This window comes from Capra hircus, chromosome 9, assembly GCF_001704415.2.
Source record: "Capra hircus breed San Clemente chromosome 9, ASM170441v1, whole genome shotgun sequence".
NCBI lineage: Eukaryota > Metazoa > Chordata > Mammalia > Artiodactyla > Bovidae > Capra > Capra hircus.
The window spans coordinates 86171270-86197465 of NC_030816.1; the positions used below are offsets into that span (position 1 = coordinate 86171270).

At 39.1% G+C, this 26196-nt stretch overlaps 1 protein-coding gene across 7 annotated transcripts in view; it reads left to right on the top strand.

Annotated features, from left to right (window-relative positions):
• Window positions 1-26196, top strand: part of QKI (QKI, KH domain containing RNA binding) — a 156879-nt gene that overhangs the window by 50026 nt on the left and 80657 nt on the right. For all 7 annotated transcript variants that reach the window (XR_001918566.1, XM_018053450.1, XM_018053449.1 and 4 more), the window contains exon 3: window positions 18981-19097. Coding sequence is in view for 6 of the 7 variants with exons in the window: in XM_018053450.1 (XP_017908939.1) it covers window positions 18981-19097 (117 nt within the window). In the remaining variant the exon portion in view is untranslated. The remainder of the gene's footprint in view (window positions 1-18980; window positions 19098-26196) is intronic.

A 26196-nucleotide genomic window follows, 5' to 3' on the forward strand; every position in this document is an offset into this window, starting at 1 on the left:
CTTCTGTATTTCACGATCTCTTTAAAAGATAGTGACCTTCTCGTCTGCTTGTCTAAAGGATGAAGAGCCAGCAGTGGTCTTTAGCATGGACTATGCAAGACAGCAACCTTCTTGTCTGCTTGTCTAAAGGATGGAGACCCAGCAGTGGTCTTTAGCGTGGGCTGCGCAAGAGCATGAGATCGTGTTAGAGAATGCAACCTTAACTCGCCCGATCCCCATTCTTAGAGAAATGCTGTGCATGGAGTGATGCTTACATTGCATTACTAAAAGACACAAGTCCTGTATAATCCTCTAAGTCAGAAGAGATGTGTTTTATGTTGTGGATCCAAAGGGAGGCACCTTTTTACTATATTCCTGTCCTTTTCCACCGGTTGACATTCACTGTCACGGTCAACTTCAGTTGCTGACAGGTGTGTTGGAGTGAAACAATGTCTAGTTCACTGATTCTCAAAATGTGGTCCTGGGACTATAGTATCCACACCTCCCAGGAACTTGTAAATGTTCAAACCTCAGCCCAGACTAGTTGAATCAGCAGCTCTGGGCCAAAGCTCAGCAGTCTGCCTTCCAAGCCACGTGGATGATACCATGTATGCTGAAGCTTGGGAAGCACTGCTCTCGTTTGTGTAGGTTGTCATCCTAAGCCAGGCTCACAGGTTGTCATGTAGGGTCCTTTTACCAGGCTTTGTTTCAGGAGGCAGATGGGGGCAGTGAACTCTTGAGGAGCAGGCATTGCAGTAGTACAGACAGACAAGAAACAAGAGGATGTTTTCTTTAGGTCCTGTCAGTACTGTGGGAAAAAGGAGATGCACAGTGGCTATGTGTTTAGTTAAGGAATCTCTTATAAGATGAAGGGAGTGCAGAGACATGAGTAGAGTGATGGGGGGAGGGCGTTCAGATCACCTGGGGAAAGGACGTTTCAGGCAGAGGGATCAGCAGTTCAGTGCACGCTTGGAAAGTGTGGTGAGATTCAAGGGTAGAAAGTTAGCAGAGTGCCTATCCTGTAGAGATTTTGGATACTACTGAATGTGAAATGGAAAGCTGCGGAGTGCTGTGGGCTCAGTTAGGTTTTAGTAGCTTATTTCTGGCTTCTGTGCGGAGAAAGGCTGTGGATGATACGGACAGCAGGAAGACCAGCTGGGGGCAGAGGAGGAACTTGAAGAAGAGGACTTCTAAATACTCAGATCCTACATAATTGATAACTTAAGAGCCAGTAGGATTTGCTGGCAGATTGGATATGGAGGGTGAGGGAAAACTCAGAGGAGTAGCTCACAGGTTTTGATTGGTTGAAGTAACAGTCACCAATTCCTGAGGAAAGACTGAGGGAAGAGCAGGTTTGGGGGTGGGGCTTCACATTTCTGACTTAGAGCTTAGAGCTTAGAGCTTATGTAGGCGTGTCAGTGAGGCAGGTGGTGTATGAGTTCTGGGTAATTACTGGCACCCAAAAATATCTGTTTTATCAAAGCTTTTTAAATTTGAAATTCAGTGGTTTATAGGAGAGAAATAGATACAAGCCATTTTGGTCCTCCAGACCAGTTTTTTAATACCTTGAGTTTAAATTTCCTTTAAGAGGATTTCGCAGAGTTGGAGTCTGTGTGTAGTTTCTCTTTAAGGTTATCAATACATACCAGATGAACAGTAACTAACTATGCTGTAGTCTGTATTAGGAACTGTATCTCATCATTTAAAAAAATAATTAAAATGAAACAAGAGTGTCAAATTTTGGCAGTATAGAAAATGTTTTTATTTCAGAATTATGAATTAGGTATTGGTCACAATAAAACAAGTATGTGTTTTTCTTGTTCCCGTTTTTCTTAATATATCTTAGAGATCATTACATATGCGTTTGTCCTACCTCCTTGTGTATGAGGAATTGATTTTGTGAGTGAACTCACACTCTTGGACTCGAAAATACTTTTATTAAAGCTGCAAAGGGGCAGTGTAGTACAGTGGTCCAAACGTGTGTACTCAGCCTCCTGGCTGGCCCTAATGCTTGTGTGGTGCTTTGGGCAAATCCAGTCATTATCTTCTTCGTCTCTGTATAGAGGTAGTCTCTCACAGGCTTGTGAGGACTTATAAGTGAATTAGTACATGTGAGACATTTGGAAAGTGCCATGATGCTGTGTACCTACATAATGCTGTGTTGCCAGGATGTAAGCTCCAGCAGGGTGGTGATGTTGTCCTTTTCTATAATCTCACTGCCTGGGATAATGTCCAGTAAACGGTAGCTGTACGATAAGTATTTGTTGTGTGTATCTGTATGAAAATTTCAGTCTTTTAAATATTGCTGAACTTAAAAAAAAAAGTTGCCTTTTAAGTTTACATATAGCAACTTATTTATAAAAGTAAGTGTAAACTTGGAGATACTGTTTGGGTTTGGCTGTGTGTAACTCTGGGACTGATAAGAGAAGGAAGCCTTAGATTCGGTGTTTGAGAAATGAGATTGTGCTGTATTATGTCCATAGTGTTTTTTGAATCAGTGGCTTAATGGTGTGGGAATGAGAAGATAATATGAGTAGCTTGTTGAAAATTTTTAACAAATTTAACTTGTAGTATTTATACTTATTAATAAAGTGGATTGTATTGCATCTCTGCTAGTATTAAGCATATCCTGGAGGTGGGGATATTAATTCAGTAAAGAAAACTGCTGGATACAGTTGAGGTAATAGTGGGTTTTTGAGTCAGGTTTTGAATCGTGGCTTACTCCTTTAGTGGCTGTATTTGTCAACAATTGCCACAACAGTGCTCTATGTGAGCTGTCCTAAAACTCAGCGGCTTAAAATAACAAGTATTGATTTCTGTGCTCTTTATTTAGTCTACACTGTGTGGGCTGGAGTTCTGTTGATTGGGTTTAGCCAGCTTGGTCTGTATGTTACCTTTATGTTCCTGTTGGCTCCGCCCAAAGGGGCAGCAGCTGCTTGGACACGCTCTTCTCCTGGCAGGTCACTGGAGTGTCAGAGCCGAGCCAAATTGCTTAGACACGTGAAAGACCTCTGCTCTTTCTCCCGCAGCCAACATTCCCTTAGCTTGATGGTTGTCAGCTGTGGATTGATCTTGCCCTTCGGGGGCATTGGGCAATTTCTGGAGTTATTTTTGGTTGTCACAACTTGAAAGGAGTACTAATGGCATCTAGTAGGTAGGTGCCACGGATGCGCTTAGACATTCTACAATGCACGAGACAGCCCCAACGACCAAGAATTCTCCTGCCCCACATGTCAGCAGTGCTGAGGCTGATAAACTGTGTCATCAAGTCACTCTGTCTGCATGAGAAGGGACTGGAAATTGAGACTATCACACTGACTTTGAGCCCATGTTAACTTTAGAATGTTTCCTTGTTTATAAGATCATCATAGAATTATTTAAGAGTAATGAAGATAACAAATATATGATATCTGATAGAGCACTCAGTAAGGTTCTTGTGATCATGAGTAAGGAAAAAATCCCCATCCTTGAAGGAGCCCACAGTGTTGTATGAAAGAGAAAAGCTGTTGCATTAAATCCTTTAAGACTATCATACTTTCATAAAAGGACAAACAGAAATGAAGATTAAAGTTATACATAGGCCATCATAGTGTTGGTTTGGCCAGTTATTAAGGAGGGACTTGTTTGAATCCATGACGATCTTGTAAACAGTACGTGAATGGAGTTAACGCTGGTTGATAAAAGATGTGGTGTTTCAGTGAGTCAGTGATAATTGTGCCATTAAAGTTGCTAGTCATCGTTTCTGTGCTCTGAGAAGTGGCTTTATAGGGAGTGCCAGAGTGGTAGAGCAAGTTCCAGTGCTGGCAGGGGCTGGCTGTCAGGTGCCCAGTTAGCCTAGTGTGTATGTGAGCAGATAGATTGCAGAACTGTTTCGGGCATGATTAAGTTGTAGTGAGACTTTTCCCAGAAATTTTTTATGAAGATAATTTGACTTTGTGATGTTTTAAAAATGGGTCTTAATTTTGAACAGTTAACAGCCTTGAAAGGTTTGTCTTGGATCTAAGCTGTCATGAGGACATATATTGTCAGTGTGTTTACACAGATTGTAAGATGGGTAAATGCCCTTTCAAATATTTTTTCCAGTTTGTAGGACTTCAACATGGCAACGCTAATTAATAATGTGGGTTTTATAATGTTTTTCATGGTACTCTCTATGGAAAGTGAAAGTGGTTCAGTTGTGTCTGACTCTTTGCGACCCCGTGGACTATACAGTCCATGGAATTCTCCAGGCCAGAATACTGGAGTGGGTAGCCTTTCCCTTCTCCAGGGGATCTTCCCAACCCAGGGACAGAACCCAGGTCTCCCACATTGCGTGTGGATTCTTTACCAGCTGAGCCACAAAGGAAGCCCAAGAATACTGGAGTGGTAGCCTCGCCCTTCTCCAGCGGTTTTTCCTGACCCAGGAATCGACCCGGGGTCTAGCTCCTAATAATAATATGTGTTAATGGTGGAACATAATTTTTAAATTCCTTTTATTTCTCCTGGGCTTGGAGATAAAATCTGGCTAGTCATAGCTTCTGAGTTGGTATGGAGTTAATTGGTCAGGTTCGGTTTCCTAAGATTGTCACCTGCAGAATGGCTGCTGAGCTGACTTTTGTTTTGGAGGAATTATGAGAGGAGAAAAGAGATCAATGCAGTTGGTTATCTTTACTTTGTTCTTTGCCTCTTGTGGCTTTCTTGTTGTATTGAAAGATTCGATATAAACTACTTTGGTCTTTCGTTGTTCTGAGAAACTGATGGACAGTAAGTAAAAATTTAACGATCGGCCAAGTCTCTATTTTCAATGCCTAGGTTAAACCTTGATATTTGGCAGGATATGATCTAAATTACAAGTGAAAATAAAAACATCTGCACATCTCTCTTTGATATGTTATACAAGAACCTCTTAAGGATAGATTGTTGATCTGAAGAAGGTTAGATAATATATTTTTATTGAATGGTGTGAAATGTTTCAGATTACATATTAACCTATTGGAGTTTGTAATTTAGCAGTACAATTTGATAACATAGAGCATGTCTTTAAGTTTTAGGAAGAGACTATTATTGTTGACTTAGAACTTTAAACAGATCAGTTCAGTGAAGGTCAGTTTCATGACAGTTGGTTTTTAAGTTTCATTTTTATTTTACTTTGCAAGGATATTTCAAAGGCCTGCTGTGTACCAGATATTTAATAGGCTGTTTGTGGTCTGAGATATACTAAATTTCTTAGGATGCTAATAGAAATTATTCCAAAAAAGATTTCAAGACAGTCTGAAAACTAGTTTTTTTTGGTTTAAATTTTTTCAAAGTTTAATGATTTTTTAAAGTAATCTCATCTTAAAATAGGAATGCTTTCTTTTGTAAGTAACATTTTGATATTAAAAAGGACTAGTGTGTAGAAGAACAAGCTTAAAGATGGAGTTAGTTTTTAGGGAAGAATAATTACTTGTAAGCAGATGTTTTCCAAACTCAGTTGAGATAGAAATTTTTCCCTGTGATTTATCTTATCCAAAAAGAGATTGTTAGGATCTCCTTGGTTAAAATTACTGTGACAGAGGTCTTAAGGAATTAGATGGTAACCTCATCACCCACGTTAACCTCCATATCTCTAATATTCTCACCGAAGTAATCAAAGGAATAGAAAAATTAGAGAGAAACCTGCTCCTCAGGGCTATTGGGTGTTAGATGTTAAAGGAAAGGTCAAGGTGCTGATCTTTTTTGGCCCATTTTGGGAGAACAGTGTCTCCTGGGAGGAGTGAAACAGTCAATAACAGAATATTCTTAATCCTTACCCTGTCCCCTCCAAAGCTGGTAAAAATGAAATGGGGTGTGGAGTAGTCTACGATAACCCCTTGAGCTTGGCCACCCGTTTTTGTGCCTGCTTAACATAGGTGATCTGAATTTATTTTGTGAGTGAATGAACTCATTATTTATACCTTCTTTTGGTTTGAGTTTGAGCAGAAAACTACTGTAGCTTTTGATGGAATTTGGCTTAACTTTTGGGCTTCCCAGCTGGTGCTGGTGAACCCGCCTGCCAACGGCAGGAGACGTAAGTGCTGCAGTTTCACCCTGCGGACGTTGAAATAGAACTTGTTTAAGGATTAGCCATAGAATTAAATCTAATTATTTCTTTGGTAAAGTATGTTATATGTCTTAGTAAACTCATCCCTTTAGAACAAAATAGTTTATAATAAATTAGGAAATTCCTGAAATCTAAGTTTTGATTGCAATGCGTGTGTGGCTCAGTCACTTCAGTTCTTTGTGACTCTCTGTGATCCTGTGGACCATAGCCTGCAGGCTCCTCAATCCATGGGATTCTCCGGACAAGAGTGCTGGAGTGGGTTGCCCATGCCTTCCTCCGGGGGATCTACCTGACCCAGGGATGGAACCCCGGGTCTCCTGCATCACAGGCAGATGCTTTACCGCTGAGCCGCTGGGGAGACCCTACGAGGCTGCTCTGTCCATGGGTTTTCCCAGGCAAGAATACTAGCGTGGGTAACCATTCCCTTCTCCAGGGGATCTTCCTGACTCAGGGATCGAACCCTGGTTTGCTGCATTACAGGCAGATTATTTAACCGTCTGAGCCACCAGGAAGCTTTTCTTAAATTCAAAAACAATATCAATAAGTAGCCTGCTTACCATGAACTTGGCCATCTCCATGTTTCATATTGATATGATAATTTTTTCTTCATTACTTGGTAAGGAATTGATTGAGTTTAAAAAATGTATCACTGTTGTATTGCTTGAGGTTATAGAACAGTGATTTATTACTTTTTTGCCTTTTTATTTGTAAGATTATATGAGAGCAGTACAAATTTTCAGTTTTAAGGACAGATTAAACAAAATAAAAAAGCAAAATTTGAGAAATGAGTAGAAACATGAAGGCTACAGAAGAGATATGAGTATAAAACTGTAAAACTTTGATATCATTCCAGTAGCAAGGGCCTGAAGGATGGCAATGACAGTTGGAACAAAGACAAGGGAACAGATTAAATTTAATATCTTAGATTTCATAGTCTGTTACGTGTGGAGGATAATATTGTAGAGGAACCAAGAGTAAGAGATGGTAAACATACTGTATTAATAGAATTTAATAATTGAAAATCACTTAGAATAATTCAAAATCACTGTAAACTGAGTTTGTTCTTAACAATTTAGGAACATTGAAGCAAGGGTAATGTAAGTTGCCAGTAAGTCAAATGTAACTAAAATTTATGCCCCAGAAGAGCAGGTTTCTTTAAGGGCTGAATTAGTACTTTTGGAGCAGTTATGAGAGTGATATTTATGCAGCAAAATTTAAGAAACCAGTTTCAAAGAGCCTTAGGCTATATTCATAATCAATACATGGTCAAGATTACTAAATATTTGATATCCCAGACTTATCTTCTGGGTCTGAGGTAACACTTGTAAGCTCAGTCTTGATTCAAATAAGTGTACTGTTCTCTGTGTGTGTGTCTTGTGCTGAAGTTTATGCATATTTGCCATTGAATCATGTGGATGAAGTAATGATCATGTACAAGTTTTCATTCATGTGAAAGGTTGGTTACGGTACACGGGATGTGGATGTTGATCCTAGTCAGTAACAGACAGATGAGGATATTGAAAAGGGGTGGTCATCTGAAAGGAGTATGGTAATGGTATGTTTTGTGATGTATGTGGAAAATAAATTAACATTTGGGCTCATCGTGAAAGTAAACTTAAATCTGAAGAGGTTTTTTCTAGACTTTGTGCTAAACGTTTTGAGCTACCCATGAACACCTGGTAGAATCAGGGTATTTAGAAGAGAGGCTTTATGCTATACTGCTGAAGTGTCCGGACTCTAGATGTTCTAGGATGGGGACTACTTTTGTAACCTCAGATGTATTAAATGGAGATGATAATGGTAACTACCTTCTAGTGTTGTTGTGAGGATTAAGTGACTTAATGCAGGTAAGTCTTCCCTGATAGCTCAGTTGATAAAGGATCCACCTGCAATGCAGGAGACCTCGGTTTGATTCCTGGGTTGGGAAGATCCACTGGAGAAGGGATAAGCTACCCACTCCAGTATTCTTGGGCTTCCTTTGTGGCTCAGCTGGTAAAGAATCTGCCTGCAATGTGGGAGACCTGGGTTTGATCCCAGGTTGGGAAGATCCCCAATGGCTACCCATTCCAGTATTCTCGCCTGGAGAATTCCGTGGACTATACAGTCCATGGGATCGCAAAGAGTTGGGCACCTTCACTTCCTTTCACTTTTCAGTGTGGCTAAAGTGCCAAGCATCAAAGTTCATTTTTCAAGAACACTCATAGTAGAACATACTTCATAGTACTCAACATCTAAGAAATGTTGAATGACATAGTCCTTGCACTTATGATGCTTCCATATTGAAGCATCGTTAGAGAGAGACCTGCTTCTCAGTGCTATTGGGTGTTAGATGTTACAGGAAAGGTCAAGGTGCTGATCGCTTTTTGTCCTGTTTTGGGAGAGCAGTGTCTCCTGGGAGTGAGTGAAGCTGTCAGTAACAGAATCTTCTTAATCCTAGCCCTCTCCCCTTCAAAGCTGGTGAATGAAATGGGCTCTGGAGTAGTCCATGGTCAGACCAGTGGAGCCTGGCCACCCGTTTTTGTGGGTGGGAAATAACAGTTGTTTCTGTGACATCATTAACTCTCATTTGAATTTTATTCTGAAAACAGTCAGGCTTCCGTTTAATGAGGTTTTGGGATGTGTGAGCCTTCCTGTGCTGCCTGTGTTTGTTTCTTCTCTGTGCTGTATGCCGTGTAAGGCACTGTGGATTCACATACACACACGTACGTGCGGTGCTGGTTTCTGATTTCAAAGAATGCCCTGTAAAAGACATGCAGATTATTGCAGACGGTGAGACAGGAGGGCTTTAAGAGGTGGGCCCTCACTTAGGGGTAAACAGCCGTCTCTAGGAGTTAGCAACCAAGGAAGTCACTGAAGGACTACTTGAGCTTAATACTATGAAATGAGAATTTGACGTGTTTGGTGAGAAGAAAAGAGAAAGAAAGGTATTACAGGGAACAAAAATTCAAAGTCCCCGCTGTTTTAGAAAACAACATGTTTCTGAACAGAAGGCTAAAGATAAAGGTTTGAAAAGTAACTAGGGATTTTTCAGAAGGCCTCGTGTGTGTTTGGGCCTTACACTTTCAAAGGTACTGTCTTCTGTTTGTGTCATCAACCCTTGTTGGGTTTCATTGCCTTCATATCTTTTATTTTAATTGATAATTTCTTGTTTTTCTAAGTACGTGTTATTTAGCTTCCTGAATAATCATCATCTTATTAACCTGAGTTTGTTTTGAATGGTTTCCTCCTTTTTCGCAAATTATATTTATACTCAAAAGAGAAAGACTTGACATGATTTAGGTTATCCAGATTCATATGCTATAAATTTAATGTTTTGGTTGTTGTTGGTTACTTTTCTTCACTTTTATATCTGTTGGTGTAACTGCTGCTTCTTATATGTCCTGTGCCACCAACAGAAGACGTGTATGAAGGATACGAATGGTTTGCAGAATGGTTCCTGTAGTAATTATATTCCTTAAGAAGATATATTTGGCTGTTTATCTGGAATTAACATGAAGATAGAGAAGGGATAAGACATCTGTCTTTCCAAAAGTACATGACATTTTGATATATTCGTTTTTTTTTTAAATAGAAGACTTTCGTTGATTTTTTTTTTTTTTTTCCCCTAAACTCTATCTGGCCATACTGGTTTCAGTTGGTATAGTTCTGACATGAATATTGATTGGTGTTTTCATTTACGTTAGTGAGTAGATGAAAGTGAAAATCACGAGACATATGTCGAAACTTTATTGTTCATAAATGTCCAGGCAGTTTATTTGCTAAATTGTATAATGACTTCAGATATTGGAAGAAGGTTATGCTATTCACAGTGGACTTTAGATGCAGCAAACTTTTAAATTTAACCCTCATTGTTAACCTTTCCTCCTTTACCGTCATCAGCCGAGTCAATGAAACTATAAAATCAAATCAAACAAGATATTCTGGTATTTTTAATTAAAAACAGTTATATTGCTAAGTAGTCATAACTCTTCTCTCATCTTACATACTTGCATAAGATGGCTTACTAGTGTTGACTACATTAGAAGTGGTCCATTTTTATCTGCCAAACAGAAGACTTTATCAAGAAATACACATTTGTGTGTATATGTTTGATACTTACTATGTTGCTTACATGATACGATGTAACGTTTATAAACATCTAAGTTAAAATTGGAAAAGACCCTGCAGAGGAGAAGGGGACGACAGAAAATAAGGTGCTTGGATGGTATCACCAACTCGATGGACATGAGTTTGAGCAAGCTCCAGGAGTTGGTGATGGACAGGGAAGCCTGATGTGCTGCAGTCCTTTGGGTCACAAAGAGTAGGGCGGACGTGACTAAGCAACTGAACTGAACTTAAAATCACCTTAGCTATACTAGACAAAATATTTAAAAACAGAGCATCAGTTTGTTGTGCGAACGGCAATCCAAAGAAGTGCATCTTCTTTTTAAAATTGTTTTTCCAAAAATTTAAGCAGAAATTAAACATGTCTTAGAAGCATTTCACTGAAATGAATGCTTTTGGAAATCATTTTTTAATATGCTTTAATAGTGTGCCACAAAAGATTTTATCTTTGATTGTATATTTCTTAAAAGGTTAGTGGAAAGATTTGCTATGATACTTTATGTTCTGTCATTGAGAGAATAATTTCTATTTAAAATTAAGTCAGCAGCATCAAATAGCGTTAGACATGATGTTGACCTCTTCTTTAGAAATTAACATGCCACTTGAGGGCGATACAATTGGTAAGCCACAGAGAAGTCTGTACTTAAACAGTAGGGTTAATGAATGTCTTTTTTTTTTCCCCTTTTCTTCTTTCTTTCCCTTCTTTTGGCCTTTAAATTTTGCGGTTAGCTTAGGCTGTTTGAAATTATTTTCTTTGAATGTGTTGTGACATTGTTTTAATTGAATGAAGCTGCAGAACTAGCATGATAAATCAACACAGAATGAATTTTAATGCAAGGCAAACAATATTAACTTGGAAATTGGTTGCAGTAGACAAAGCAGCTGCTGTGATTAATTTTTTTCATTCTCTACTTACACCATTTTGAGAAGGATGACCTTGATGGTTTCGATTATATTTGAGTCCCAGTGGTATGCACTTGAACACATTTGAGCTGTTTTTTGCTGGTTGTGGTGCAGTAGAGATTGGTTCATTTCAAGATTAGGAAAATTTTGTTACGGATTTAATGTTTGACTGGCTTTAAAACATTTTTTATTTAGTAAATAATAATTGGAAGTATTAGTTAGCTGTAGCAGAAAACCTTTTCTGTGTAAGCTATGGTTTTAGCAAAAGAGATTTAATATATGAAAAGAAAGAATGTGCCAAAGATGACCTCTTTTGGGTTTGTGTATCAGGAATGGAGCCAACCACTTTAACAGAGGGCACAAATTCAAAAGTTACATATATTTTTACCCTGTACTGCCTGAAATTAGTTACTTCTAGATCTACTTAGATTTAAAGGCAGCCTCTTTAAAGTAAAAATTTCATGGACTTCTCTGTTAAGTACTAAGGGTAATTCAGACCAGCTGAACAATTTCAGTAAAATAGGACATAGAAGGGAAAAAAACAAACAAAAAACAGACATCTGCTTGAATTGCATCAGAGACCTAGCAAGATTGTGAAGAACTGCTAATTCAGGATTCTTGGGAGGACAGAGAATCAAGGTTGGATGTAAGCTTGGCTTTGTGAAACTGCTTCTCCTCTAGGTGTGTTTGCTGAACCTGGAGAGGACAGTGGAGAAGCTAAGCTTTGGGGCACAATAGGTCTAACCTATGTAAGCTCCTTCCCATCTCCAGTCTGTGCTTTGGGTAGGAATCTGATGGGTGTGCATTCAGGGGTAAGAGGGAACTAATTTCCTAGGCCTTTACAGACTTTGCATGTCAGCATCAAAATTGTGTCAACCTCAATAAGCAAAATTGTATTGAGATGATCTTAGGTTGCTAGTTAACAATAGGTGCCTGGCAGAAGCTGACATATATTCCCTCTGGAGAAAGATAACATCACCTTAGGCTTTATATTATTTCTTTAAGCTGTTTAGTAAATACATTGTCTGGCACACACTAGAAAACAAGGAAACACAAAAAATACAAGATGATGTTCAGAAAAATCTGAAGAAACAAGACAAAAGAAGCACATTCATCAAGACTCTAGATATTAGAATTATTAGACCCGGACTTTATAAAAGTTATGCTTATTGTGTGTATGGAGACAAAAGACAAGTTGGAGAAATATGGCAGAGTTACGGGAGCTATGAAAGAAGAGTCACACTGAATATGTCAGAGAAAGAGAAAGTATAAAAGAAAAATCAAACTGAAGAATTCCTTAACTGGGATTAATAGATGTAACAGAAGACTCAAAGCTTTTGAAGAGGAAGTTAATGAACTGAAAATTACCTCAGTTGAAAATCAGTATGAAAATAAATTTAAATTTAGAAAATAAATTTTAATATCTTATAAATATCTTTATATCTTAATATATGTAAGCTTAAGGGCAAAAGGTACTGCTGGAGAAAAGACCACTTCATAATGACAGAAGAATATAATTTTGTATATACCAACAACACAGTTTCTAATTGTGTAAAGCAAATAGAACTGAAAGAAATAGACAAAAGTTAGTCACAGAGGAGTTTGCCTGCTTTTCTTTCCTAAGATTTTTTGGATGTGGATCATTTTTAAAGTCTCCCGTGAATTTGTCACTACACTGCTTCTGTTTTATATTCTGGCTTGTGGCTCCAAGGCATGTGGGATCCTAGCTCCCTAGACAGGGAGCAGACTTGCACTCCCTGCATTGGAAGACAAAGTCCCAACCACTGGACTGCCAAGGAAGTCTCGTGAACACCCATGGACTATTTAGAAAAATCGATTATGTACTGTGCTTAAAAGTCTGAACAAGTATTCAGTTCAGTTCAGTTGCTCAGTCGTGTCCGACTCTGCAACCCCATGAACCGCAGCACGCCAGGCCTCCCTGTCCATCACCAAGAGTTTACACAAACTCATGCAGTGGCACCCCACTCCGCCACTCTTGCCTGGAAAATCCCACGGGCGGAGGAGCCTGGTACCCTGCAGTCCATGAGGTCTCGAAGAGTCAGACACGACTGAGCGACTTCACTTTCACTTTTCACTTTGATGCATTGGAGAAGGAAATGGCAACCCACTCCAGTGTTCTTCCTTGGAGAATCCCAGGGACGGGGCAGCCTGATGGGCTGCCGTCTCTGGGGTCGCACAGAGTCGGACATGACTGAAGCGATTTAGCAGCAGCAGCACGTGCAGCGAGTCGGTGATGCCATCCAACTATCTCATCCTCTTGTCATCCCCTTCTCCTCCTGCCCTCAGTCTTTCCCAGCATCAGGGTCTTTTCCAGTGAGGCAGCTCTTCGCGTGAGGTGTCCAAAGTATTGGATTTTCAGCTTCAGCATCAGTCCTTCCAGTGAACACCCAGGATGGATCTCCTTGCAGTCCAAGGGACTCTCAAGAGTCTTCTCCAACACCACAGTTCAAAAGCATCAATTCTTTGGTGCTCAGCTTTCCTTATAGTCCAACTCTCACATCCATACATGACTACTGGAAAAACCATAGCCTTGACTAGACAGACCTTTGTTGGCAAAGTAATATCTCTGCTTTTTAATACGCTATCTAGGTTGGTCATAATTTTCCTTCCAAGGAGTAAGCGTCTTTTAATTTCATGGCTGCAGTCACCATCTGCAGTGATTTTGGAGCCCCCCAAAATAAAGTCTGACACTGTTTCCACTGTTTCCCCATCTATTTCCCGTGATGTGATGGGACCGGATGTCATGATCTTCGTTTTCTGAATGTTGAGCTTGAAGCCAACTTTTTCATTCTTCTCTTTCACTGTCATCAAGAGCCTTTTTAGTTCCTCTTCACTTTCAGCTGTAAGGGTGGTGTCATCTGCATATGAGGTTATTGATATTTCAGCTTAGAGGAATACTTAAAGCTTTAAATGTATATTTATTAGAAAAGAAGAAAGGGTGCAATAAGCTGAGCATTCGTTTCATAATATCGGGAAAAGTACAGCAGATTAAACGTAAAAGAAGTAGAAGGAAGGAAGTAATAAAGGTAAGAGTAGAAATTAATTTAAGACCCCGGAAAACCATCACAAAATGAAGAAAATCAATATATTGGCTGCCTACTACTGCATTTTAATGAACTGCCCGAGAAACTTAAGTTAAAACAACTACCACTTATTTAGCTCCTGCTTCTCTTGTGCATGCTGGTCGTTTTCGTTTAGGCTGGGCTCGCCACAGCAGTTTTTCTGATCAGCACCTGCAGTCAGGTGCGGGTTAGCCAGGCCCCTCTGCTCTTAATAGTTACCTGGGTGTGGACTGGCATGGATGGTGACTAGATGGCTTGTCTTTCATTCTCAAGTGGGTTAGTCTGAGACTGTTACATGGGAATAATAGGGCCTAAGAGAGGAAGTACACATAAGACTGAGACTTAGGCTTTTAAAACACACATTATTCTTTTCATACATTGTATTGGAAAGCCAGTCACCATGCCAACCCCAGATGCAAGAGGTGAGAGCAGCTGCAGAGTTACACTGCAGATGGCATAGGTTAGGGATGCGTGGGCAATTGTGGTCGTTTTTGAATGACCTGTCTACAAATTTAATTTACATTTATTTTCATCAGTCTACCCCTGTCAACAATAGAAAAGGTACATTCTTTGTAAAGACTGGAATACTGATCAAGAGAAAGGACGACATAGATAGCCAATCAGAATTGAAGTGGGACCATTGTTACAGATCCTGTACATACTAAGATGAAAAGTCTATGAAAGCTTTATATCAACAAATTGGAAGTTTAAACTATACTGACATATTTTTAGATAAATACAAGTTACCAAAATTGACATATGAAGGAATAGGAAATCTAAAGTAACTGAATCCATAATTGAAAACCTGAACAGAGAAAAAAATGCTCTAGACCCAGGTGCCTTCACCACTGATTTCTCTTCAGTATTTAAAGAAGAAATAGTACAAGTTAGCTTCTATAAGCCATTCCAAAGAGCTGAAAAAGGGGGACTACATCCCAACACATTGAGTCCAGAATAATCTTGATGCCTAAACCCTAAGAAACATATTATGAAAAAGGAAAATTACAAGCCACTTCCATTTGTGAATGTAAATTTAAAAAATAAAATTGTCACCAAATTGCTAACAAACTGAACCTAGTGATCTATAATAAAAGATAATGCATCATGATCAAGTTTATTGTAGAACTATAAGCGTGATTTGACATTTGTTAATGAATTGTAATCCATTGTATTACCAGAATAAAGGAGAAATATTATGATTGTCTCGATGGTGAAAAAATGTGATACATTTAAACATCCATTCATGACTAAAAATAAAAACTCTTAATGAATTAGGGAGTAGAATGGAATTTTCTTAATATGCTGAAGCATACACAGATTACTTCAGACTTCATAGTGAACTATTGAGAATTTATTCTTGGAATGAATCAAGGATAATACACTTGATTTGACTTTGAACCCATGATGTGCTGGTCAGTGCTGTAAGGATGGCCAGAAAAAGAAATTAAAAATAGGATTGACAGTTATGTATTTTTTCTTTTCTCTTATTTGCAAGTGATATGAATCTTTACCAAAAGAATCCAAAAGAACCTACAGAAAAATTAGAATGAAGAAAGAAGAAACAGGGTTGCTGGGTATACTGTATGATACAAAAAGATGAATTATGATTTCACATGTAAAGAAACAAATATGAAATAAAAATATGATTTACAGTAGCAAAAATGAAGCCCCAAATGTCTTGGAATAAATCAAACAAAAACAAATAAAGGCACACTAAGAAAGCTTTGTATTCTTGAGAGAAATCAAAATGACCAAATTACACTATATTCATGATCCTGAAGATTGTTATAACATCCCAGTAAAAACTATTGCTAGTATCATTTTAGAAATTGACCAGCTATTTCCGAAATCTGTATAGAGGCACAAAGACTGAGACATCTTTGAAAGAGGAGCAAGGTGAACTAACATGCTATCTTGCGCATTAAGATTTTGAAAATACAGTTACATTAAATGACAGTGAGATACTAAGCCAAGTAGCTTAATAGAGAACCCGGAAGTAGACCCATATGTATAAGCATGTATAGGTGTTGCTTACAAGAAGAAATGATGCTGCGCTGTAGAGCAGGGGAAAGGGCGGTCTCTTCAGCAACATGCGGTGGCCACCGGAGGGAACAGAAGAAGAGAAGGTTGTTCTCGCATCATGGACATCACTTCCTGGCACACTGTAGACATAGATAAGAAAGTCATAACAGTAAAGCTTCTGCAAGTTAATACAGAGGATATCTTGATGACCTTGGGATGGAGAAAGACTACCTTTAAACAGGACACAGAAAATATTGTTAAGGGAAGACATGAGCTGCATTAAAATTATATATAATTTAATTCAATTCAGTCTGCTTAAATTAAGTCATCTTAAGACACCATTAAAGATGAAAATGGTAAGCCACAGGAAGGGAAAAGTCATTTGCCACACCTGTGACCACAAAGTAGAAATCAATAAGACAGCAAAACAACCCAATAGAATAGTCTGAAAACTTCACATGTGCTTCAAAAAATACACATCTGATGACCAACAGCCTATGCATCCAAATGTATCAGAGCAAAGTCCTCTCCTCTTGGGAGTGTAACTGTGTATGACCGATTTAGGAAGTAGTTTAGCGCTGTCTGCTGAAGAAGTTTGAGGGGAATTTTCTGGGAGATGGTGAGGAACAGGGAAGCCTGGCATGCTGCATGGGGTGGCAGAATAGGACATGACTAAGCCACTGAACGACAGTCTCCTTTAGCAGCAGTCTTTTCCCTAATGCGACAGTCCTTGGTCCTGCTTCTGTAGTTTGTACACTCTTGCATGCAAGAGCCTTCCTCAAGTTAGAGCATTCCTCAAGTCTTTGGTGAACTTTGTCTGTACATACGTAAGTATGAAGCACAGCATGTGAATTAGAAGCTCGTATTCTTGGACTGGGCTAGCTCATTGCAGGGTTCAGTGGGAGCCGATCACCTGAAGCTGTGTCAGCCTTTGAGAATGGAGCCAAATGCTACAGTGTGAGAGTCTTCTTCGGGCATCTTTTCTAGAGATGAAAACTCAAGCCTGATACCTCCAAGTTAGATGCCTGGCAGTTGCTACTCTTCGAGCAGGCTTTGGTCAGTTGTTCTGTGTATCATTTCCACCTTTTCTTTCTGGTTTTCTGCAGAACTCAGTGCGTGAGTTTCTGGTCTCTGGAGTTCTGTAGGGCAGATTTGCCATTTGATCATATCCCCTTCCGTGGACAGTCTGAGCTTACTTGTTGATTGAGGGCCTGAGGCTTCTAAAGTGAATTTGTAGTAGACTTACATAGACTCTGACCCACTGTGTGGCGGACTTTGTATTGGACGTTTCATGTATATTGTGCTGTACACACGTGCAGTTCCTCTTCACAGCAGTTCCAGAAAGCGTTGTCTCCATCACATGACTTCCCAATTCTTAATTATTGCTTAGTATTGGAGCTTGAATACCAGTTGGGGTCTGTTTGCTTTCCAAGTGTGAACGTGTAATCATAGTACAGTACTTCAAGTACAGTACAGTCCTTAAGTTTATTTAGATTGGGAGTATGGGAGGAGGGCTCTTGACTGGACGACTGCAAGAGTTTAGTTGGGTGAAGAGGTAGATCAAGTCCTATATGCCAAAAACTAGGCAAGGGTGAAGGGTTTCATTTGAATGTAAAGACATGGTTCAGGCAGGTTTCAGAATTTGGAATCTTGTATAGCTGGGTCAAGGACCTGAGAGTCTTTGCTTGGGGTGGAAGAACTGATGTCATAATCCCCTAGGGAATAGGACTTTCTTCCATCCTCAAACGTGTACACGCACATCTTTCACTTGGGAATCACTTCTCTAAGATGTGGCCGTGCTGGTGAGCAGCTGAGGAAGCAGGCGGCCTCTGGAGCACAGAAGACAGAGGAAGTGCCCTCGCTGCTTAAGCCCCGAGAGCAGTGACTGCTGGCACACTAGTGTTATGGAGTGACAGCTAACAGTGGGGATAAAATGCAGGAGAAAGTGGGAAGCGTAGGTATCAGTAACCTGCTTGAATAAGTAGATAAAAACCACCCATGGATGGTTTTGTGGAACTGAGGATATTCATTTTTTTTGTCTTTTATATAGATGACATATTAATGAGGAAAATTTACTTTCCAGTGTTCACAGTCAATCTTTTCCTCTCATTGGCCTTTAAAAAAAAATTAACTTCTATGTGTGAATATTAGAAGTTTCTGTGGAAGGATGATAATTATTTATATAGTTATTTCTTATCACTGTCCTTTTTGTGATAAGAGTTAAGGTTCTTTGTCAAAGTAGTAGTATGAACTAAAGGTAAAGATGGAAAATAGGAAAATAAGGATGCAGATAAAAAATTATGCAAGGATTGTGGGAAAAAGTGTAGACTCTTATGTCTTAAAGAGTATAGTGGGAAATCCAACTTTAGCCATCAGTGTTCTGGCAGCCAGCCCCAAAATACAATGCTCTCTGAACAGTCACTGAAGTATAACTTAGATCAGTAAGATAGGAATTTCCCCCAGGGATTTCTTTATAAAAGGCAGCCACTGTTTAACATAGTAAATAGCTCCTGGAACCCTGTCATAGGAGGGATTTGCTGAACTTTTCATGTGACTTGTTTAGAGTGTGCATGTCGATGGGCAGTTGAATACAGCACCTGTTTTAGGTAGATTCTGCTGTTCCTAATCCATGATTTGTATTAATGCACATGAAAATTTCAAGCTAAACCATAAACTGCTGTCATTACACCCCCAAACTTGGCAAGAAATTGATAAGATTTTATTTCAACTTAGTATTTCTAAAAATTTAATTAGAGAAAGTTAAGTATATACTTTAAAATAACTTTATGTGAATAATGCACAATGTTGGGTTTTTTTTCCCCCCCCAGTTTAATTTTGTTGGGAGAATCCTTGGACCTAGAGGACTTACTGCTAAACAGCTTGAAGCAGAAACAGGATGTAAGATCATGGTCCGAGGCAAAGGCTCAATGAGGGATAAAAAGAAGGTAAGTCCTTGAAAATGGGGCCATCCTTTATGTGAATAATGTACTTATACTTTTGAATTTTAATAACAAAATATCTAGATCTTAAAGCACTATATGTTATTTCATGTCAGAGAATTTTTAACTTTTTAAAGGTGGTGTCATGATTTTCTCTTTTTGATTATCATTACTTTTCATTTAGCCAGCTAATATCAGTTAATCCATCATATTCATGTTGGTTTTTTCACTTGAGAAGCTGCCAGTTTGGAAGTTAGACTATTCAGTGTTGTATGTATTAAAGATGTAACTGAAACTTTGAAAAATCTAAAATGTTTCTCTTGATGAGATTTAAATGAGAACAATCAAATGAATTACTGTGGATTTGTGTCATCTCGTCAGGAGAGTGAGTAAGTGTGGAGGAAGGCTTATAACTAGCCGTATGGGAGTCATTTTGGTTTTCACCAGCATTTCACGTTGAGTTCGTTTTCCAGCCGTTTAAAGTTTATTGTTGTTGTTTTCTGCTTTTCTTCTTTTTGCCGCTTCTTATTTTTCTAGTTTAATTGATGAACACCTAGTTACCTGCTTTAAATACTGTTTTTTCAGAAGGTTTTATTTGCTGGTTTCCTTTTATCCAGTGATGCTATGGAGGCAGAATACTTAGAATTCTATCTGTGTGAAAAACGTTTGATTTTTTAAGAATAGCATAGGTTTTGATTGCCGAAGATTAAATGTATTGTTAGGAAGGGTTTGTTGTGTATGTGGTTTTGAAATACATTGCCTTGAAAAAGACATCAAGTGATGGAGTTGTGGGCAGCTTTGCTAGAGCGTGTTGAGCATTGAATCCCTCTGTGGAGCTTACAGAGTGAACGCCAGACCTGTAAGGTACTCTGACTTCATGCTGACTTCTTTCTGAGCTCTCGCCTCATTTCATTTAAACTTTCCCATTAGCTGACTGGGTCTCAATCATTTACTCTCCTTACAGGTAAATAATGACTTAGTAGTTAAGCTGAGCAGAGAGGCCCTCAATAATATTAATTATGTGTAAATTTTATTTTAAGCTGTTCTTGTCAGATGAGTATAAAGATATTTTGAGGCAAGCATGTGAGTTCTCCCTGAGCATATTTAGCAGTTGTATTTAAAACTGTCTTTTTTACTAGAATCTTAAAATAACTTAATCACTTTGTGACTCAGCTGAGGGGCAGTCTTGTATTGCCATGCAGTTTTGGTTCCCATGTTTGCGCTTGTGGTTGCTTTGCATTAAGCAATGCTGATTTAATAGCCTAGGTACAGTAAGACAAGCTCTCACCAACTGAAGGACAAGTATTCACCAAAACATTAGTGTATTCATCAGTTAAACAAGTTGTTGTATCAGTTAACAAAGCCTGTTTTGCCCTCTCCTCAGCCTCTTGTCGATTCTATAGTACCAGCCCTCCACTCACACACAGACACTGAGGAGTCGAGCTTGGAACCCTGTAATGAGACATCGCGAGCTCTGTTTTCAGTCAAGTTGAACTTGGAGCCTGAAGAACAGTTTTCTGCCATCATTTTGGCATACATTAGAGTGGCTAAGAGTGTAACCTCTATAACTATCTTGCTTTCATTTGACTCTTGCTTCTATCACTTAGCAGCTTTGTGATTTTAGCAAATGACTTCATCTCTTGGTGCTATGTGAAGTGGGAGTTGTAAGGTCACTCTGATGGCTGTGAGGATTACAGAAGTTGGTGAGCACTTAGCATAGTGCTTTGACACAGTAATCAATCAGTTACTGTTAATGATTGCTCTTTAATAAATTTTGTTTACAATGTTAGTACATTTCCTGTTTAAACTCTTACATTGTATCATGGGGGAGTACTACAATTTTTTAAGCTTTGGGAATGACAATACTTTGTTGTTGCTTTGTGACCTTTGAATATCCCATATCCTCACAGCTTTTTTGTTTTGGTTCTCTGATGCCTGGTGTGTCCATATTCTGTCTTGTCTACTTTGTTCTTAAGCACAAAGAGAAGTGGTTAACACATTGTATTTTTTTAATGTGTATTGTTGCCTAATGAAATAAAAAAGTTTACAGATTGTACATAATGCATGAAAACAATGATAGATTAAGACACCAACAACATTTTGACTGCAGATTGCATTTTTAGTTAAGCGCTATAGAAAGTGAAAAGTGAAGTCGCTCAGTCGTGCCCGACTCTTTGCGATCCCATGGACAGTAGCCTGCACCAAGCTCCTCTGTCCATGGGATTTTCAAGGCAAGAGTACTGAAGTGGGTTGCCATTTCCTTCTCCAGGGAATCTTCCCAACCCAGGGACTGAACCCAGGTCTCTCGCATTGTAGACAGACACTTTACCGTCTGAGCCGCCAGGGAAGTCCATTAAGTGCTATAGATGGAGAGTGCTATAGCATTCTCTATCTCTGTTAAGTGCTGTAGATGAATATACTTTGGGAATATCCAGCTAATTTGAATGGCTACTGTATGTTTGATACTACGGTGAAGAATTTATGTGTAGATTTATAATGCCAAGGGTGTCTTCTGTAATATTAATTTAAATCTGTGCATGCTAAATTGTCAACCATGTCATTTTGGTTTACTCTGCTCTGCTCATTGAGTTCTTAAAAATGTTAATAGAAGTTAAGTCAAAATGGAAGGTACTATCACTTGTTGCTTGGCTATTATTTTGGGGAAAAAAAAAAAAAAAAAGAACCATGAAAAATATATGGAGACCAAAAAATACCGAAGTAAATAATAAGGCTGATTGAAGCATATTCCATGTGTTTAAAGGAAAACTAAACTTTTTCGTGCAGAATTGTCAGTTTATGTAAAAGCTAAGAAAGCTAGAAAATCTTAATTTGTGGACTGTCCATGTTATTAATGATGGAATGCTGTTTGCTGATTTGTCAGTAATGACATACCATGTCTGTTTCATGGAGTGTTTCTCTGCTCTTTGATGAGTACTTGGCATAGAGTAGACACTGGGAAAAAACCATCTGAGGAGGGATGAATGTGTAGGTAGTAAATGAAAGACATAGGTGTTCTCTTCTCCTTTACCCTCCCGAAAGTTTTTATGAATAGAGAAAATGATAAATTCTATTTGTTTTCAGTTCTTTGGGAAAGATAGGCAGTGCTGTATCATCCTAAGCTGTTGGTTTTAAGCAGGGGAATGAATGCTAGTTTATATTTTTCATTTTCCTGGATTGCTGTTACTTCAGAAGTATTGATGGGCCCAGCAGCATTGTCATTGTATAGAAATACCCAGAGGAATGGTACTGAGTAATTGCAGGAGCCTAAGGACAGAGCTTCACGCACACTTGGTAACTGACTGGGGAGCTGTGCTTGTCTCTCTGCCTCCCACTCCCCCTGAAAATGTTCGTGCGTGAGGCGTCTGCTGCTGTCGTGGCTCAGTCCTGTCCAGCTCTCTGCGACCCCATGGACTGCAGCACGCCAGGCTCCTGTCCTCCACTCTCTCCTGGAGTTTGCTCAGATCCGTGTCCATGGCATCAGTGATGCTGTCCAACCATCTCATCCTCTGCTGCCTCCTCCTCCTGCCCTCAGTCTTTCTCAGCATCAGCGTCTTTTCCAGTGAGTCGACTCTTCTCATCAGGTGGCCAAAGTACTGAAGCTTCAGCATTAGTCCTTCCAATGAATATTCAGAATTGATTTCCTTTAGAATTGACTGGTTTGATCTCCTTGCAGTCCAAGGAACTCTCAAGAGTTTTCTCCACCACCACAGTTTGAAAGCATCAGTTCTTTGGTGCTCAGCCTTCTTTATGGCCCAACTGTCACATCCATACAGGACTACTGGACGCGACAAAGCTGTGATCCATGGAAGGGGTGAGATGTCTACAGTTGATCACTCGGATATTGGGTCTTCTGAAAATGTCCAGTAGGACTCAGCAGTTCTGGTTAGAGCTCTTTGCTTGAAATGAAGGGATGTGCACTCAGGGAATCAGAAGGCCATTCAAGGGCTGCTAATAGCAGTGGCCAGATGGTATTAACCACATTTATGATCTGTTCAGTGTCATATTCAGACCTTCAAAAATCTCAAAAGATAATTTTACTCTTCTAACAGGAATGAAGACTTAAAAAAGGTCAAGTAACTTATCCAGTCCCTTATTTCTAACTGTTAATTACACTCAGTATAAACATGTATCTTGCTGGACATTGACATTCAGCTCTATAATTCATTCTCTTCAGAATATGAACTTTGAATTTAAAATAAGATAAATCTGTTACAAAGTTTTAATTTAGATTTTAATGTATTTCCCAAATATATTTGACCACAGTCTGTCCATTCTGAGAGATGTCTTAACTTCTTGAGGAACTATGGTGTTGTATGGACCGTGATCTCTGAAGTATTATTAGAGGGACATACTATACAATTGCAAACATAGGTAGAATTGCATAACTTTTTTATTTGCCACTTTTCATATGCTTACACACTTTTCTCCTATTCTTACGGTTCATAGATGGTTTACCTAGTTAATATGTGATATTGTTAGAAAAGTTTAAAAGTGTATATGATCAGAGAAAAAGTGTAGCGAGGCACCTGATCCTGTTGCTTTAGAGACTCCTCTTGGTGACGGTTCTGATGTGTCTAGTAGAGCATTCTTCCTGCGTTAGTATATACACTTTCACATGTGGTGTAGAAAGTGAGTCTTCCTGTTCTTGATGCTTTGTAATTAGCATTTCCTGCAGTTCTGTATTCTGTTCTGTCAGTTTAATTGACAACTAATTGAGCTTTATAGTGTCTGAGACTTTGTGCTGTGTGATAAGAAAACTTAAAAGATAGCTTAAGGCAATATTTGCAGTATATGCAAAAATTAATTTGCTTGTATGGGGGAAACTTAGACTTTTGTTTTTATGAAGGATGTTATTGCTTTTCGACACTTTGAAAATGATCAAATTGATACAGTGTTTTTGGTTTCACATACTAAAGTGGTTGTGATAGCCAGTGGCATAACATCAGGTACAAACATGGTCTAGACAGCCCGCTTTATTAATCTCGTTGAATGCTAGACTTCTGACAACCTGGAGCATAAGTGTAGTTTATTAGAACAACAGCAGCCAGAAAAGCAGCTTTGACCACGGCAGATTGTCAGCAGTGTTTACTCAGCCCCTAGTGCCACGCTGCCCGTCCCCTCCCACGTGTGCCTGGTGTCGCCGGTCCTCCTTGCCCCTCTGTCTGCCACACGGTCTGGGGAGCAAGTTCTGGACATCAGCCCAAGCTGGAGATACTGTATGAGGTGTTTATAAAATAGGAGGGCTCTTCAGCACTATCATATTTGTGTTTTTTTTTCATCACCAGAACAATTTCTTTGTGTTGTTAAATGTCTGGTCAGTGTTCCAGTGCCCCTCTTGTCTCATAAATGTGCTTTTAAGAGAAGCTTAAATGGTGTCCGTGTGAGGGGCTTACACATTGCATTTGATTGGTAGATCTGTTAAGCCATTCTCGCCCTGGCCCCCATTGCTCTTGTGTAGTTTATTGGTAAAGGGTCTGAGTTGCTTGTACCGAAGAGTTCCTGTGGCCTTTGCTGGCTGTATTTTCATGGCCATGTTTATTAACACCTATCTCTGTCCCCTGTAGTTTTGGCAGTTTGGTAGTGAGAAAGGTTTAATAAGGGTTAGTTCTCCTGCCCTCCCTTCCTCATTTCCTTTCTTCCTTTTAAAAGAAAATTTTGTAAGTAAATGTTGTTGTGGTACCGAGCATCTAGTTTTCCTTTGATTTTAGCAATCATTGTTGGTTGTTTTTCAGACCTTTCACTGCCGTAGGAACTGCAAAACAGTTATTACCCTGTTTCTTTGCTATTATTACATTTAATTTTTATAGGAAAGGCTGGATAAATGTTCTTTTTTTTTTTTTTTTTGACTCAGTCCCTTATTTACTAGGTTTAGAATAGTGAATTGGTTCCTAGGAATCCTCCAGAGGTGTAGAATTTGTTTTTTTGTTTTGTTTTTATTTGAATATCATTATAAATGCATTTAAACAGTTTTGATGTATTTCAGTTCATTGCACCACGGTTTGAAAGCATCAGTTCTTCGCTGCTCAGCCTTTTTTATTGTCCAGCTCTCACATCCATACATGACTACTGGAAAAACCACAGCTTTGACTATACAGACCTTTTGTTGGCAAAGTAATGTCTCTGCTTATTAATATGCTGTCTAGGTTTGTCATTGCTTTTCTTCCAGGGAGCAAGCGTCTTTTAATCTCATGGCTGCAGTCACTCTCCACAGTGATTTTGGAGCCCACGAAAATAAAGTCTGTCACTGTTGCCATTGTTTCCCCATCCTAGCCATGAAGTGATGGGACCAGATGCCATGATCTTCGTTTTTTGAATGTTGAGTTTTACATTATATTGTTTATATTGTAGTAAACTTGTGGTTGGGCACAAGAAGCGAATTATTGTTTTAAATGTTTTCAAGAAGAAAAGTGCTATAATTTTCTGTTAGTTTACACAGCCTTTCTCAGCTAGGGTTCCTCATCTTAGAAGTTCTTCAGTTTCACTAAGAGTGGTTTATAATGAGTACCATTCTAGATAGGAGAGAAGTGAACTATATATAATTTATGCCTGGGGCCAGGCACTGGGTACTTGATTCCCTTGTGGAGTCCTTAGTTGAGAAAGACTGTACCCTGTGAGAAATGTTTTTTATTCTCTATTTTATATTCCTGCCTTACGACCTGCCCTTGGTACCTTCAACTCAATGTGTTGAGAGTAGGAATTTTTTTGGATTCTGTCTTAAAAATGTTACTTTTATAAACTGCATGCTTAGAAACTTTCATGATCTGATTTGAATAGTGCGTGTGTGCTAAGTTAGTTGTCAGGTCTGACTCTGTGACCCTGTGGACCATAGCCTGCCTGGCTGCTCTGTCCAAGGGACACTGGGCAAGAACTGGGCAAGACAGGGCAAGAACACTGGAGTGGGCTGTCATTCCCTCTTCCAGCTGAATAGTAGTATTTAGCTAAGAGTAGTTATGAAAATTACAGTATTAAATATCTATTTGGAAGGAACCTTATTAAAGCTATGAAGTCTAATACTTATGCATATTTAATTCTGTGATATTTTAGTTCCTGTGGTACACATGGTTGTCACTCAGTTTTCTCAACCCCCCCACCGTAGTCAGTACCT